This window comes from Trichosurus vulpecula, chromosome 1, assembly GCF_011100635.1.
Source record: "Trichosurus vulpecula isolate mTriVul1 chromosome 1, mTriVul1.pri, whole genome shotgun sequence".
NCBI lineage: Eukaryota > Metazoa > Chordata > Mammalia > Diprotodontia > Phalangeridae > Trichosurus > Trichosurus vulpecula.
In genome coordinates, this window is record NC_050573.1 from 114,928,314 (window position 1) to 114,945,778 (window position 17,465).

At 39.9% G+C, this 17,465-nt stretch overlaps 1 protein-coding gene across 1 annotated transcript in view; it reads right to left on the reverse strand.

Annotated features, from left to right (window-relative positions):
* FER1L6 (fer-1 like family member 6) overlaps positions 1-17,465 on the reverse strand; it is a 205,173-nt gene that overhangs the window by 113,421 nt on the left and 74,287 nt on the right. The window contains exons 16-19 of the mRNA XM_036739631.1: positions 17,215-17,334; positions 14,001-14,153; positions 5,806-5,983; positions 1,561-1,685 (exon numbers count right to left, since the gene is read on the reverse strand). Coding sequence (XP_036595526.1) covers positions 1,561-1,685; positions 5,806-5,983; positions 14,001-14,153; positions 17,215-17,334 — 576 coding nt within the window. The remainder of the gene's footprint in view (positions 1-1,560; positions 1,686-5,805; positions 5,984-14,000; positions 14,154-17,214; positions 17,335-17,465) is intronic.

Here is a 17,465-nt window from a genome sequence, read left to right on the forward strand (position 1 = left end):
TGACGACATATATAATCACTTCTCAGGTACAGCTGTATGGTCTCCTTCCAGGCATAAAGGTTAATCTATCACCTCTGTAAATTCTGACCAATGACTTGGCATCATGGGAATTTTCCAGAATCGTATAATCTCAGAAGTTGTCTGGTTCAAGCTCTGCCTGATAGGCAAATTATCTCTCTTAACAAAAGGCTGCTTGATAAAGTGAGTTCTCTGAACATAAAGACTGGCTAATTTTTATCTCTGTATCCCTGGTACCTAACACATTGTAGGTGATTAATAAAATGCTAATTGATTGGCTGACTAATAGTCTAATAGGATAGAAAAGGTAAATGACAAATGTTGGAGGGGATGTGGGAAAAATGAGACATTAATGCACTGTTGGTATAGTTGTGAACTGATTCAACCATTCTGTAGAGCAAATTGGAACTATGCCCAAAGGGCTATAAAACCATGCATACATAGCCTTTGATATAGCAATAACCACTACTAGGTCAATATACCAAAAAAGATAAAAAACAAAAAGAGAAAGGACTTATATGTACAAAAATATTTATAGCAGCTCTTTTCTGGAGGAAAAGAATTAGAAATGAGGGGATGTCCATCAATTGGGGAATGGCTTAACAAGTTGTGGTATGCGATTATGATGGAATACTATTTTATTATAAGAAATGATGATCAAGATGCTCTCAGAAAAACTTGGAAAGACTTGCATGGGCTGATGTAAAATGAAATGTACTGTGTACAGAGTAACAGTAATATTGTAAGATGATCAGTTGTGAATGACTTAGCTATTCTCAGCCATACAATGATCCAAGAAACTCTAAAGGACTTATGATGAAAAATGCTATCCATCCTCAGAGAAAGAATTGATGGTGTCTGAATACAGATTGAAGCATACTTCTTTTTAACTTTCTTTATTTTTTTACTTTTTTGTCTATTTTTAACAACATGACTATTATGGATATGTTTTGCATGACTATACATATATGACCTGTATCGAATTGCTTGCCTTCTCAATGAAGGGGTGTATGGAGGAAGGAAGAGAGAGAATTTGAAACTCAAAGTTTTAAAAACAAATGTTAAAAATTGTTTTTACATGTGACTGGGGAAAAATAAAATACTAAATAAATACGAAAAAATATCTTTAAAAAATGTTTCCTTAATGCCAACATTTGGCCCCCAATAGAGCCCTTTTACTGTAAGAAGGAAAAGCAGTCAAAACAAACTGATACAGATACGATAAAAATACGATAAATACGGATATATTTTATCTATTTTGTGCACCCCATAGTACCTAGAATGGATTAGTACGTAGTAGTGGTAAGTGCTTAGTAAGTACTTATTGAATGAATGGAAATAACAATAATATTATTAAACAAGTAGCAGTCATATAGTATTGTAAGGTACTTATCTTCCCAGGTTGTTGCTAAGAGCATATGATCATAAACGTAAAATGCTTTGCCAACATGAAAGCACTATATAAATGTCAATTATTATTATTATTATTCAGCCACGTAACCATTTTCCTTCTGGGAAAAGAGGCCGGTTCCTCCTACTCACCTTTGTGGTCTGGCAGTGTGAAAGGAAGGTGACTTTGGCAAAGGGGTCAGAGAGTCCGGTGCTATCTGCAGCTATGAGTCCCCTGGCCTGGTACATGTGCGCTCTTAACTGGAAGATGTGCTGGGCTGTGAGCAAATCAGGAAAAAGTAATCAGTTATGTGTCTGTTGTGTGAAAGAGATAGAGAACATATGCAACCATCAAATGTCTCCGCCATTACACTGTGAGATCCTTAAGAGCGAGGCTGTCTTTTGCCTTTCTTTGGACAGTGCCTGGCACATAGTAAGCACTTAATAAACACTTTTTGACTAAGTCTCTCACATGTTTTCACTGGTCGTTGCGTGAGGGTTGGTTTTATGTTCACAAAAGATTTTAACAGAAGCAAACTAGTTTTCCATTAGGGCAGGCCACGAGTCCCACTACACTGCATTGAGATTGGTGTGAAGTCTATAAGAGCACAGCCTCCACATCAACACCCACTCCACTCAGTCTTAAAATGAGTATTATCAGTATTTGTAGCATTTTGAAAGTCTTAAGGAAAGGGAGGACAATTTTTTGCATGTGTCATATTACCACTAGTAGATTGATTGCATCTATCTCTTGGACCCACTTTTTTTTTTCTCTACACTCTAACTCAATGACCTAATCTATTCCCATAGATTCAGGTGTTGTTGTTATTCATCTTTCATTTTCAAAGTGGACCAATGGCATCAAGGAGTGATATCTTGGCTTGTGTGTGAATTGGATTTAAGTGGCAGAGTTGCACAAAGTCATCAGCCTCACTCTCTCTTCCAGAGTCATCACATTCCAGTGGCAAGACAAAGGTCAAGATGACTGCCAATGACCTGAAATGCTGTGGATGACTGTGATATCTTTGATGTCTGACCAAGCTCCCACAGCACCTGCCCTCATGACTATTGAAACAGATTGTTCTTATCTGCCCATTCTGTGTGGGGAAGTCTTCACGTGCTTAGGGTAGACACTCCCCTAACTCACCAATGGATTTGAGGCCCAGCCTCAACCTGGTTTAGCTAATCTGCTGAGATGATTTACCAGCCTGTGGCCACTCCATATGTTAAAGTTTCTTGGAGCCACAGGTAAGAGTTGAATGTCAGATAGACACCAAAGGGGGATGAGCAACCCCGAAAAAGACTCAGCAAGCCCTGACATCAGTGGAACTAGTCCTCCCTTAAACATCCCATAAATCGATGGATTCAATTATCACCTATTATCATCATCTTCAACATCTCATTCTCATTCATTTCATATGACCAATCAGTTGCCAAATCTCGTCATTTACAGCACCTCTCTTACAAATCTAATTCTCTCCACCCACCTAGCAATACCCCAGTTTGGGATCTCATCACCTCTCCCCTACTGCAATATCTTCCTAATTGGCACATAGTAGGCATTTAACAAGTGCTTGTTGATTACTTACCGATTATTTTACCACCTTTATCAGCACAATATATCAATATCGCATATGTGAGCATTTAACAACAGCGACAATTTGTTGAAAGAACACTTCAACATTCCCAAAGACCCTTGATTGCCTTGGTGTGTATGCTTCCTCCATTAACACAGAATTCATCCCTTCTATGTCTTAAGAGATAGCTTCATGAGTGGTAGTAGCCATAGTGGCCAACTTCTTTGTAATGAACCTCTTCCCACTTAACTAGATCGGTCCTTGGAGGACAGACAATCCGTCACTTAGTTCATACTTTAACTCTTCTTGCTTGGTAGAACCTTCCACAACTGGTACTCGGAAAACCCAGCTGGAAGAGCAAGTTTGTCAAAATATCTCTGGATTTTAGATGTACAGTTTATAGACAGACCCAAGTGCATTTAAAATTTTTTTCTTCTGATTATATTTTAATTTTGTTAAATATTTCCCAATTACATTTTTAAAATGTTTAACATTCATTTTTTAAAATTCTAAGTGCAAAATTCTCTCCCTCCCCCCATTCCCCTTCCCACCCATTAAGAAAGCAAACAATATTATATCAATTATACATGTGAAGTCATGCAAAACATAATTCCATATTAACCATGTTGCAACAAACACACAAAAAGCAAGAAAAATAAAAAAGTGAAAAAAGTATGCTTGAATCTGCACTCAGATTGCATCAATTCTTTCTCTAGGGGTAGACAGCATTTTTCGTCATGAGTCCTTTGGAACTGGACAGAACCAAGTTTAAATTTAGCCTTAGATACTTTTTGCTGTGTAGCCCTGGAAAAGTCCCTTAACATCTCTCAGCCTCAGTTTCCTCATCTGTAAAATGGAGATAATAATAGCCCCGACCTCCCAGGATTGTTGTGAGGACAAAGTGAGAAAATAGTTGTGAAACACTTTGAAAATTTTAAGGTACCATATAAATGCTAGATATTATTATTGTTGGCATCATCATCATCTGGGGTAGATGCAGGATATTTTTCTATCATTTTGCTCGCTCTACCCGAAAAAGAAAAGTCAAGGCTCTCTTGCTGTCAGCAATGGAATTAAATCCCCAAATTATAGGCTTTGAATGCAGGAGCTTGAGTGACAAAAGTACTGGATCTCAAGTCTGGAAGATGACTCAGTGCTCTGCCATTTGCAAGCTGAGTGACTGTGGCACTCTGTGCCTCAGCTCCACCCCCATCAGTAAAATGGGAATAGTGGTGTGTAGACTACACATAGCAGCTGGCTGTTGTAAGGAAAGTGCTTTGGAAACTTGTGAGTCAGTGTGGCCTAGCGAATGGGGAGCGGGCCTGGAGAGACCTGAGGACGTCTCACCTTGGACTCTCTGTGGGACCTTCAGCAAATCACTGACCTTCCCTGGACTCTAAGCAAGTTTCTTAGGGCATCAACTGAAGAGAAGGTGCCAACCTGCACGGGCAGAAGGAGTTTTCTAATCCACACCAGTCTCCATACCAAAGAAATCACAAGTGCAGTCCCTAATCAAACCTCCATAACGCTTTAAACATTTAACAAGATACTTTCCTCCCAACAATTCTGGGACATAGATTTTATTATACTCATTTCACGGATGAGAAGGATGAGACACTGGAAAAATAAAGTGATTTTCCCAGAATCACGCAGTTAGTAAGTGGCAGAATAAGGACTCTACTGGGTCATTGTATGGAAGAGGAGGAGAAAGAAGAGAAGAGAGGAGAGGGGAGGGGAAGGGAGGGGAGGGGAGGGGAGGGAGAGGGAGAGGGGAGGGAAGAGAGGGAGGAGAGGAGAGAGGAGGGGAGAGGAGAGGGGGGGAGAGGGGAGGGGAGGAGAGAGGAGAGATGACTAAAAATGCCTCCATTGTTAGCTGCCTTCCCTAAATGCTTCTTAAACTTTTTCCACTCATATCCCCTTCAGCACTTCTTAAACCATGAGTCTCTACCCCATTTAGGGCCTAAATGATAAACTATTTCTGTTTTCCACTGAAACCAAAGACCAACCAAAACAAAAACAAGGACGTTGAGTAACAAAGGAAGTCTAATTTTCTTTTTTTCTTTTTTCTTTCACTAGCCCTAAAGCCTCTTCAGCAGCTGGCTGTATGAAAGGCAACACGACCTTCAGTGGGGCAGAAGACAAAACAGCAGCCAGTGGCTGGCAAGTTTGCATTGTGACAGTACCTGGAATGTCATTCAGAATGTTAGGAGAAAGGTTTGATTCATGTATGTCGTCAGTCTCTGGAAATAACCCACAATTGAGAAAAGGCTTACATGAAGTATTCGAGCTTTCTGGTCAGTTTGAGTTTGTCATAGAAGCCAATCTGGGAACTGGACAAGGAGAGCATATGGGCCTCTGAGGTTGCCAATTTTAGTCAGATCATTACAGAGAAATATAAACTATTTCTATATATAACCCACAGCCTGAGAGCTGTATTATTAGGGGATTTGCTTCATTTTCCATTCAGTATGCTCTGATCAGGCACGCATTCACTTTTCATTACAAATCATCCTTTCCTTAAAATGGAAATGCAAGCTGTGTGCTGTCCTAGGAAAGAAATTCAAATTGATTTTCTTCCTATTAACATATGAGCAGGAATTTTTATTCAGTGTGTGTTTAAAAAATTATTCTAGCAAGTTCTTTTTAGGTATACCATTGTCTAGGAGGTAGGATGGATGTAAATAATGATATTAAGAAAGTAAAGATAAATGCCCCTATTTAGCATGCATAGATCACTACGAGCTAATGCCCACATAGTTAAAGGGCCCTCAGAAGCCCATTTAAGAGGTTTTAAGGTCTTTTCAGCCGGTGGTTGTCTTACCCTGGTAAGTCAGGCTGGCAGGGGGGTGTCTGATACCACTGGCTTTGGTTGGTGTCTCAGCTTCATATCCAATAGGCAAGTTGTCCAGAATGGCATTGTAGTACTTGGCAGACCCCAGCCAGAGGTATACATCCACTTTTCCTTGCACTGTCCAACCTGCCTGACGTCGTCCTGGAAGCTGTGGAAATATCACCAAAGGCCATTATGTTAATGAAAATTTGTTCTTAGTACAGTTCTTTGGGAATGTTGACCTCTTTGGGGACAATTCCATCCATTGAATGCAGAATCCCTATTCCTTATGAGTTATAGAGTAGAAAGAGCACTTGATTTGGAATAAAGGAGGTGGGCTCCAAACTGGGTTCTGATATTTGATAGTGAATTCCTTAAGGGCAGGGACTGTCTTTTGCCTTTCTTTATATGCCCAGAACTTAGCACGGTACCTGGCACATAGCAATCACTTAATAAATGCTTATCGATTGAACTTCCCTGAGCCTATTTCCTCATGTGTGGTGCTAGATAATCTCTAAGTGACTATGAAGAAAGGGTCAATCATTCCCACTATGACCAACCAAGTGCCACAGAAAACTAGCCAGTTCAGTGAAGCAACAAGACATCCTGAAGAAGTGATAGGAGGCAGTGTGTGCCAGGCAAGTCAAAGTCCTGCCATGGTCTTGACCACCCCTTTTCTCCTCAGGCCCCAGAGAGGACAACTCAAGACCATGAACCCAAGAGCCTTGGGAATAGCAATGTTTCCAGCCCAGTGCTCACAGTCATCATATTGGGAAGCAAGTCCTGTAGAGATGCAGCCTAGCAACTGCTTCTATAGGCATCACAGCCACAGCTACCATAGACCCAGAAAAGGAAGTTCTCATTGTCCAAATCCTTGGCACTGTCAAGTGGTTCAACATCAGAAACTGATATGGTTTTGTTAGTGGAAGTGACATGGAAGAAGAGTCCTTATTATCTGCTTTACCACCATACCCTAAGGACCATGGGTCATCTTTCTATCTAATTTACAGCTAAAATCTTCCTTATTTCTGTCTCCTTTGAGCTCTGTGAACTCCTTGAAAGCAGGAAGTATCTCTCTTCCTTTTCTATTTGTATCCTCAGAACTTAGGACAATGCAAGGGCACACAGTTGGTGCTTCATAAGTGCTTCATTAATTCATTCTATGGTGTCTTTCAGCTCTAAACCTGTGGTCACAAGACCTCTTTGAGTCTCTGTTCTCTTGACTATCCAGTAGACTAATGACCCCAACTATTAATAGATTTCATTTTCCCCTGGCAATAATGATACAGATGATTGTTACCAAGCTACTTGATGTGAACATTTCACAGTGCAATTCAGCACAAATCAAGCCTTATGATGCACCTCCTTTGTGCCAAGTACAGGTATTGAGAGCACAGGCATTGAGAACACAAGGGTGAATAGGAGATGGTTGTTGCCTCAGTCTGTAGAATGGAACAAGGCAAACGCAATCCACAAGTATCTTTAGCTGGGCTTTGAAGGTTCTTAGCCCATAGATGTATGGAAGAATGGCATGCAGGGACAAGGGAATGGTGTAAGAAAAACCATGGAACTAAGAAATTCCAGGATATGTTTGGGGAACAGTGAGTTAAATAGAACCTAAATGTTGGTAAAATGAGGTAAGGCTGAAATATTCATTGAATTCACTTCAAGCTTAAAAGGTAGGTTGGAATGAAATTGTAGAAAGCTTTGAATTTCAGACTAAGAAACTTAGGCTTTATTCAGGTGTGAAAACATAAATTTAAGTTCTTTCTATATACCAGCCACTGTTCTAAGTGTTTCATAAGTATTATGACATTTTTGGAAAGAATACTGGTCCTAGAGCCATATGGACTGAATTCAAATCCTGCCTCTGACTCACATTACCTGTGTGACCTTGGGCCACTACTTTGCCATCCTGGGCCTCAGTTTCCTCATCTGTCCTCAGCTGAGGGAGTTAGAGTAGATGACCCTTGAGTCCCCTTCCTGCTTCAGGATCATTCTGTGATGCTGTAATCACATTGTCAAACCTGATAAAACCCACTAGTGAAAAATGCAGCTGATCCAGGTATATGTTTATCTTGCCCTTTAATTCAGCCCTGAATGATATTTATTAAAATATAATACAACTCCCCCCAGCCCCCAACACACATATTTAGGGAACACATGAGCACACTTGCATTTCCCCTGTTCAGTTATGGATCCTTTTGAGTAGGTATCTCATCTTAAAATATTGTTTAAAGTCATTCACAACATGAAGATAATAAAGCTCCATGAGCCCTTTCTTGCTCATTAGGTTAGAGTTCCATCTTTCAGTATCTTTTCCCATTTGAATGACTTTCTGTTCCAGTTGACTTGATCCTTTATTTTCCTTCATAAGTTCCAAACTGAGAATTAACAGAGCCACTTGTCTGTAAGATCTCTCTCTCCCTTTGCAACTCTCTTTAGTAACCTGGAGATGCTCTGTCCGCAGTGTCCCCATAATCCCAGGCAATATGCACACAGACACACACACCTACAGACACACACACATACAGACACATACACACACATACACACACACACATATAGACACACACACACACACACACACACACACACATGCAGTGGTAGTCTTGTGCCACTGATTGATTTCTCTTCTGTTTTTGTTTGAACAAGTAAGGTTTGGAGCTATCTTCACTGTCCTGGTCAGATGACCAAACCACCTTACTTATATGTTTCTTTTGTCCAATTATAATCATGACAAGTGTTTAGCGCAGTGCTTAGCACATGGTAGGCACTAAATAAATGGTTATTGACTGACTCACTGAGTAAGGGGAAAAATATGCCCTAGTGGAGAGAGAGACTACCTTGGAGTCTGGAAGACCTGGGTTCAAATCCTGTATGTACTAGCTGTATGATCCTAGGCAAATCACTTGAATTTTCAATACCCTAGGCAACTCTCTAAGAATCTAAGTTACATCACAGAGTAACAGTGAATAACTAAGCTATTCTGAGTAATATGATCATTTATAACATGGAAATTTGTATTATATAGTTACACACACACACATCAAATGTTAGCTTTCTCTAATGTGGGGTTGGGAGGGAAGGAAACAAATTTGAATGCAAAATGTAAAACAAATAATGAATTAAAAAAAGAATACAAGTTACAGAGGAGTTGCTGACCTGCATCAGTGAGGGGAGTTTCCACATAAGGGACTCTCTCATACCAAAGAAATCGAAAGTCCAGTACCACTTTTCTCCCCTTCCCCTCAAAAAAAGAAAGAAACAGAAATAGCTACAAAGAGGCAGGTTTAGACTCGATATGGAGAAAAACTGCCCAATAATTAGAGCTATAAAAAAGGGGAAAGCACTGCCTCAGGGCTTCCTCAACAGAGGCCTTCAAATAAAGACCAGGTGTCCACTTACTGGGTATCACATTGGGAGATGAGTTCAAACTCTGTCTTAGCTACTTGCTAGCTGTGTAATCCTAGAGAAGTCCCTTAGCTTCTCTCAGCCTCATCTGAAAAATAGGGGTGATAATAACAGCACATATGTCCCTGGGATGTTAATAGGATCAAGTGAGCTAACATGTAAAAGTGTTTTGCAAACCTTAAAGCACTAAGTAAATGTTAGCTATTATGTAAAAGGGATTCTTGTTTAGGTAAGGTATAAATTAAATGCCTTTGAGATCCCTTCCAACTCAGACTCCATAAATCTCTGACTTCTCTAGTCTAACCTATCACTGAAATAAAATCTCCTTTACCTAGAATTCAAAGAATCTCATTTACATCTTATGAGATATTGTAAACAGAATTTTCATTCAGTTATAGGTTGAATTTGATTTGAAGGTCCTTCCAACTATGATTTTGCCTCAGAGGATGGACCATTCATTTGGCAGCCAACACAGCCGAGCTTTGGTGTAATGTAATGTAAATTTGAAGATCTTCCCAATCCATTAATAGGCCCATGTGATCTGCTTATGTCACAGGAAGCCCAAGTCACATGTGGCGGGAAGAGCTTGCTGAACAAGAGGAACAAGAAAGGGTGGAGCAGGAAATGCTTAGAGCAGTTAGAGCTGAGGGAGAGAGAGGAGGCATGCCAGCTGTGCTGTGAATGTGTTTGTGGGAAGGCCCCAGCAGGGGGGTGGAAGGTTATGGGATGATGAGGCTCCATGCTGCGATACTCTGTTTTGAGTTCCTTGCTGTTATGATAAAGTGGGCTTACTGGTTTGGGCAGTTGGTTGCTGCTTGGATAGCTCTGGTGTCTGAATAAATGTTTTACTTCTTCTACCTCCTATATAGAGAGTCTCTCATATTTTGCAATGCAGAACTACATAGGCATATTCACAATTATCATTGATGTTGTGTTTATTGCTTTGCTAATACAATCTGTTAGGAGGGAAGTCGTGCCACTAATCCTTTAAGATGAATTTGTACCAATGAGTCAGCCACCTGTCCTGGGTTAGTACTACTTGGTAGTGAGCCCTCTCAGTAATTATTCTCAAAAACTGTGACTCTAGGAGGCAGCTTGGTGGTGCAGTGAGTAGAGCACTGGCCCGGGAGTCAGGAGGACCTGAGTTCAAATCTGGCCTCAGACACTTGACAAACTTACTAGCTGTGTGACCTCGGGCAAGTCACTCAACCCCAATTGCCTTGCCTTCTCCCCTCCAAACAAACAACAAAAAAATTGTGACTCTGAATGATTTGACTCTGGTCAAAGTATGCTGGACTTTCTTAATCCACCAAGACAGCACAGATGTCAGCCTTACACAAGTCCTATAACAAGTCCATCTATTCACATTTCTTTCTACTAATGTCATTTTTCTTTTCTTTCCTCCTTCCTTCCTTCCTCCTTCCCTCCCTCCCTTCCTTCCATCCTTCCTTTTTGCTATAGCAAATCAGAATTCTGCTCTTCTTCTATACCAACTTGTCTCACAAAGGCGATTGCAAGGTTTCCAATGTTTAAAATGATAAACTTGAACTTGTTCCATTTCTTATTGGTGATTTAACTCAAAGTTTTTTTTTTTTCTGAAACAGGTAATGATAATAGCTTCTTCTCACTACACTTTGTCATTTGTGTTTAATAAGTGAGATTATTAACCATTCTAGAATTTTGGCCTAACTATCCACACAGGAAGTAATAAGGGGATGAAGAATGTCTATTGTCCAGAAAATGATCATGCAGTCAGATGCACAGCTCATTGAGCTGGTCCATAAGTACCTTATATTTTGGAAAGATACCAAAAGTCAACAATGAGGTATGCTTAAATTTGTATAGAAGGAGGAGTCGGCTGGGTAGAAATTGGGAGATCACACAGTATTCTTAATGACCCCAAGCTTTTTCCAGAACCAGAAGACTCTATTTTTCATGCTTATATATAGTCATATTCTGCTGATGCTACGTAACTCTAAAGATTGGGATACCATAGTATCTGAAGAAGTCTCTCATAGAACCTTCCCTCCTCTCCCAACTCTGTTCAGGCATGGCTCAAGCACTGCCTTATGATACATGAAGTCTCTTCTGTCCCTCTCAACTGCTGGTGCTTTCCCTCTCAAAGTATTTATTTTTATTTATTCTCTTTTCACCTAGATACCAGTGAATGCAAATAAATAATAATGGATCTCCAAAAGTGGTCATATTGTTCGAATTTGCACTGCATATTTCCATTGGATTGGAACCAATGACCACATTTTACATAATCAGAACTTCTAATAGTTTGAATTCATAAACATGTAACCACTGCACAGAATTTACTATTCACACTAATTGGATCTTGGTTGTATATTTATTCTGTTTATATGTCCTTGTTGTCCATTCCCTACACCCCTAGAATATTAGCTCCTTATCAGTATAGATTGTTTGATTTCTTACATTTGCATTCCCAAAATCTAGCACAGCATGTCGAGTACAGTAGGTGCTTAAGAAATATGTTGATTGATCGTTAAAGTTGCAGGTCATTCAAAGGACACTGGAGCCATATGAGAGCTGTGAGCAATCTGCAGTGCGCTACCTATAAAGGATTTCACGATGTAAAAAGTGTCCTCTAGAGCAAGTAGAACCAGAAAAGGAGGTAGCCTGGCCATGTGTTGACAGTGAGGAATAACCAGGAAGGGACAGACCCATTGGCACCAATACAATGTCAAGAGGCCTAGAGAAAAGAAGGCCTCCAACACCTTGGATGGGCTTCCTGAGAAGGATTCATGGGAGGGCATGGGTGAGAGTCCCCCAGGAAGGGAAGAGAAGGCACAGATGGATTACAACCTGTACCCATGGAGAGAATGCCTGCATTGGTGAATTCACAGATCCATCAAGATGAAGCTTTCAAGGCCGCAGCTTCATCACTGTGTAAGAAAATGAGACCCAAAGTTGGCATCAAATGTGGTTCACTACCCACTGGATTTTGACCCCAGTTATGTGGATCCTTGCTTTGGTGCAGATCACAACTCATCTATGCCTTCTTATCCTCAGTAGTTCTTATCTAGGTCCTTCCCTGAATCCTCCCTAGAGGACCTACTCAATGCACTAGAGGCCTCCTACTAACTTTTTCAAAGCCCAGCTCTCACGATTACTAGCTATGTGACCTTGTGCAAGTCACTTTCCATCTCTAGGCCTCAGTTTCCTTATCTGTCAAATTAGGGGTGAGAGTGGAACACCATCCCTAAATATTTATTTATTAAACACTGACCATATGCCTGATACTACGGTGGCCAGTGAGGATTCGAAGACAAAAATGAAAAAGATGATTTCTGTGGTCTCTTCCATCTCCAAAACCTCTGATCAATGCTTCTGCAAATTGGGAATAATAATAGCTCCTACTTCCCAGGATTATCGTGAGAATAAAATGAGATATTTGTAAAGCAACTGAAAGCTTTAAAATACTAGATATGTATTATTGTTGTTGTGACTGTCATCACCATCATCACGATTACTTTTTTGGATGAACACGTTTGTTTTAAAAGATCACAAGAACCACAAATTTAGAGATGGAAGAGGTCTTGGAGGTCATTGAATCCAGCCCCCTCATTTCACAGATAAAGAAATCAAAGATGACCAGTGTGATGACCGGTTCAGTGATTTGCCCAGGGTCATGCAGCTAGCAAATATCTGAGGCAGGATTTGACCTCAGGTCTTTCTGACACCAAGTCTAGGGCCCTATTCATTATATCATGCTGCTTCTTAAAGCAAATATTGTAACATCCATTCACAGATTCTTTCACTATTCCACATCCTGTTGGCCCTGCTCTAATCACTTAGCAAGTTTTTCCTCAATTCCATTCAACGAGCATCTCTTAGAAAGCAACACCCAAAGTTAGCCCAGCAACAAGAGGAAAACAAAAAATAAAAGACCCCTAGGCTACAGCGGAGTGGTGTGTGTGTTGGTGTACGTGTGTCTTTGCGTGTACAAATGTATGTGTCTGTGTGTATATATACGTATATGCATGAATGTATATGTATGTGTGTATTTGTCTATCTTTGTGTATATATATATATGTGCCTTTTGTATACATATTTATGCTTATATTGTATATGTATGTATTGTAGCTATGTATCTGTGAATTTGTATGTGTGGTATGTGTATGTGTGTATGTGTATATTTAAGTGTTTGTATATAAGCACAATGCTTGTTTCTGCATGTGTATATGTACAAACACATGTGTGTGGTGTTCACACGCATGTGTGTGGTGTTCACACGCATGTGTATACATGTATATATTTAAGTGTTTGTGCATTGTGTGCATGTGTATGTGTATATATATGTGTGTGTTTGTGTGTGTGTATGTGAATATGTGTGTGTGCACATACACATACACACGCCGAAGTGCCTGAGCTCTTCCAGGCCAAGGAATTCCTGCATGGATAGCTGTGCCCACACTGCACTTTATTTGACAAGCTTTCTACAATCTAATTTTAAACAATACTAAGAAGCATCAAAATATTTGGGGGGAGCAGCAGCGTGCCAATTTAGCTTTATTTTTAGCAAGGCCTCTTCTGAAATGGTGGGTTATTTTTAAAGCAATTAACTATGCTCTCCCAGCATTCTCTCATTGGGCATGTTTAGAATAGTGCCTGGAATACAGCAAGTGTTTAAAAATGCGTGTTGATGGACAGACTGCAAGCGGAAAGAGACAGACAAGAATGTCCGCTAGAGAGGGATGCCATGCTGAATTGGTAGAGGTTAAAACAGAACAAATGTTTTTACTTACTTTCAGAAAATGAGTTTGCAGTTTCCCACAGTGTTTTCCTCTTTGCTCACTGACAGGGGAATAGAGCAGGTCTTTGGATGAAATCCTCGCATAGGCCACTCGTTTGTTATTGCTGAGCATCCAAATGAAGACGTCAGGGATCGTATGTTGCGGCTGTCGGGATGACAAAAACAGAGCTTTCACCACTTGGAGTGGCCTTGGATGAGCCAAATGGCTCAGTGTTGTCCCAGTTCTGCAACTAACTAGCTGGGCAATCTTGAATAATTTGTTTTACCTCTCTGTGCCTCAGTTTCCCTTTCTGTGAAATAAGGAGGTTGGACTAGCTCATTTTTAATATCCCTTCTCTATGAGACACCGTTTCTTGCAAACATCTTCTGATAAGGCAAACAAAATGCACCTTCCCTGAGATCAGGGAACCTTGGGACATGGATTATGACTACTTTTAAATTCCAATGAACCAATCTGATCATTCAGGATATGAGGTTCAGCACCTTGGACAAATCATTTGGCCTTTTCTAGAATACAGCCATTGTCTGCCAGTTTTCCAGTTGTCTTACTAAATACTTGAATTGAATTGACAGTCATTTACTGATGATCAAGTTAATAAAGAATACAGGAAAAGCTGGGCATTTTGAAGCCATGGAACATTCTGGAAAATATTTAAACCAAAATGCAGACAACAGGAGCAAGGAAAACATCGTCATTTGCTCCTCCAGGGGGGGAGTTCAGGTAGCTTTCTAAGTGATACCATACCAGGCACACTTCACAAATTGCCTTTTGTTGGCTTTTCAAATAAGAGAGATGATGATTGCTGAGTATTTTAGCTCCATTTTTAGCTCATCATTCAGGAGTTTGACTTGATTGCACAGACAATTAGACTTAGAAATCTATTAAGTCTAAGCAGTGATGGATAGCACCCCTACCAAGTGGCCTGTTAAATGGGGCCTTGCTTGAAGTACCCAGCTCTTTACCAGCGTACTCATTAAGTGAAAGCACACAGGTCGCCATAATTTATTCTCTTTATCTTCAGGGCTCAGTGAAGATGCTACATTTTATGAATCCTACAATATGCTTGAGAGGTTGGTTTGGCACCATTTACTCAGGATTCTTCTTGGAGGGGGAATCTGAGGCACTGAAAAGATCAAGAAATTCTAAAAGGATGTGGGGCCGGTAAGTCACAGAACCATCATCAGAACCCAGAGTTCTAAACTTCTGAAGCTATAATAAAATCCCAAATGCCAAGGGTCTGCCTCACTGCTCATTATATTACCCAGGGTCGAGGCACGTGTGCAAAACAGTCAAGTCTCAGTCTTACCTCCCTACTCAGGAAAGAAAAATAAGAGTCATTTGTATTATAGCCATCATTCAAGAAAATTATGAGATTCATCAGATATGATGCTGGAACGAGAACCAGCCCACTGACCACTAAGCACTATCCATTAACTGTCTCAAACTAGAACGGGCAGCCTTCAGAAGTAGGGAACTCCTTCCTAGACGTTTCTTAGGAAGCTGGATGACCACTTATTGGTAATTCTGTAGTGAGGGGATTCCTACTCAGGTATGGGTTAAATCTGATGGCTTTGGAAGTTCTTTTCAATTCTGAGATTATGCAATCCCCCCCCCCAGCATTGTTTTGATGATCTGCATATGTGTATATCCCATGTAACCCTTAATTCAGAAAATTTCTACAATTTAGCGAGTGTTATGAAGGATCTAAGATAATTAATTGAGTCAAATATTGAATCATTTGCACTATACAAAGCCTACTGAGGAATATTTGGCTTATACTTTGTATGAACACATATATGATACATACGTATTTGTGTATACATAGACATAGCCAGTGTATGTATACATACACTGTATATATGTGAATATTTCATTGTGAACCCCATTTCATATCTGAACATTTTATTTACTGAAAGGGAAAGATAAAAGACATTTGTCTGAGAAATACAGGTAGAAGCAGTTTTAGTAGAAATACAATTTTGAAATAAAAGTGTTTGAGGAGAGACAGAGTCCTGAGAGAATCTAAATGAAAAGAGTCCCTCAGAGACAAAAAGGTACCAGCCGATAATAAATATGACTTCAGGGTACTATTTCACAGAAGCTGATTTTCACATTTTAGGACTTTGGTGTTTCTATCTGAGAAACCGAATCAAAGAACTATCTGGGGACTATAAGACAAGTATATATTGACTATTATATCTGACAGAAATGTGGATTTGAGGTTTTTCAAACTGAGACAAATCACTACATATAAGAAGGTTCTGATTTGAGGCAAGAGAGAAATGAGGAGTCATAGGAGAAGGTAGAGTATAAAAATGTCCTGTATATAGAAACCACATATAGGAGCTTTTAAAGATGGAAGATGATGATCATAGCTGTTTAGAGCTTGGTCCATCTAAGATAAGCTGACCTGAAACAGATATACTCTGCAGTTGTTGCAGGGAGCTGGTCTGACTGGAGGAAAGTTGTGATGCTGAGAGCTGACTTTAGAGAATGTAGAAACTATGTTAAATCTGAGCCTCCTCTCTGTAGCTACTAAAGATGATATAGGAAAGAGTGTGGCCTGAGGTAATACAGAAAATTGCTTATACTTCTGTTCTTGATATATCTTTCAAGCAAATATTCCTGTGTATAAGTTAATTGATGTTAAGTAGTTGAGTGGAAAATGAGGTGTACGCACTGGAGGTTAATGGTGGAGGTGGTGGGGAAGAAATTCTAAGAAAAAAGCACTCAGTATGTTGCCAGAAAATATTCAATACATTGTGTTATGATTTTTTTTGCCTTCTCTTAGTAAATTTTTCATGATTAAGAATCAATGGTGTTGGAGGGCAGCTAGGTAGTTCAGTGAGTAGAGTACCGGCCCTGGACTCAGGAGGACCTGAGTTCAAATCCAGCCTCAGACATTTGACATTTGCTAGCTGTGTGACCTTGGGCAAGCCACTTAACCCCAATTAACCTGCCTTCCCCCCTCAAAAAAGCAAAACAAAAAATAGAATCAATGGTGTTATCTTGACTGACTTATTTAAATGGAGAAGGGCTGAGGAGCTATTAGAGTTAACTGTAGTTATGTGACTGCCCCCTTCAGAAACAATCACAACCTACCCGAGTGGGTACGTCTTGTACAAGACAGCAAATCCCCATCCACATGCAATGTAAATTAATTTTGTAAATAGCAATGAAAATGGTTTCTTTAATGATGGCTCACCTCATCAACCAAGAATCGGATTTTGTCCACAAAGTTCTGAGCCTCATTAATCAATTCATCTATAGACATCTTCTTTTTTTGCTGTTGGACAAGTCCTTTTGCATCAGCGGCCATTGCCTCCTAAAACGGGAAGAGATTTTGTAAATGTTTTCAATATGATTCACAAAATAACTACAGTTAGACTAGTCATTTTTCTGTGGCTTTGATCCTTGTCATTCCTTCTCTCTAGAACAGAGATGTAAAATGTATGG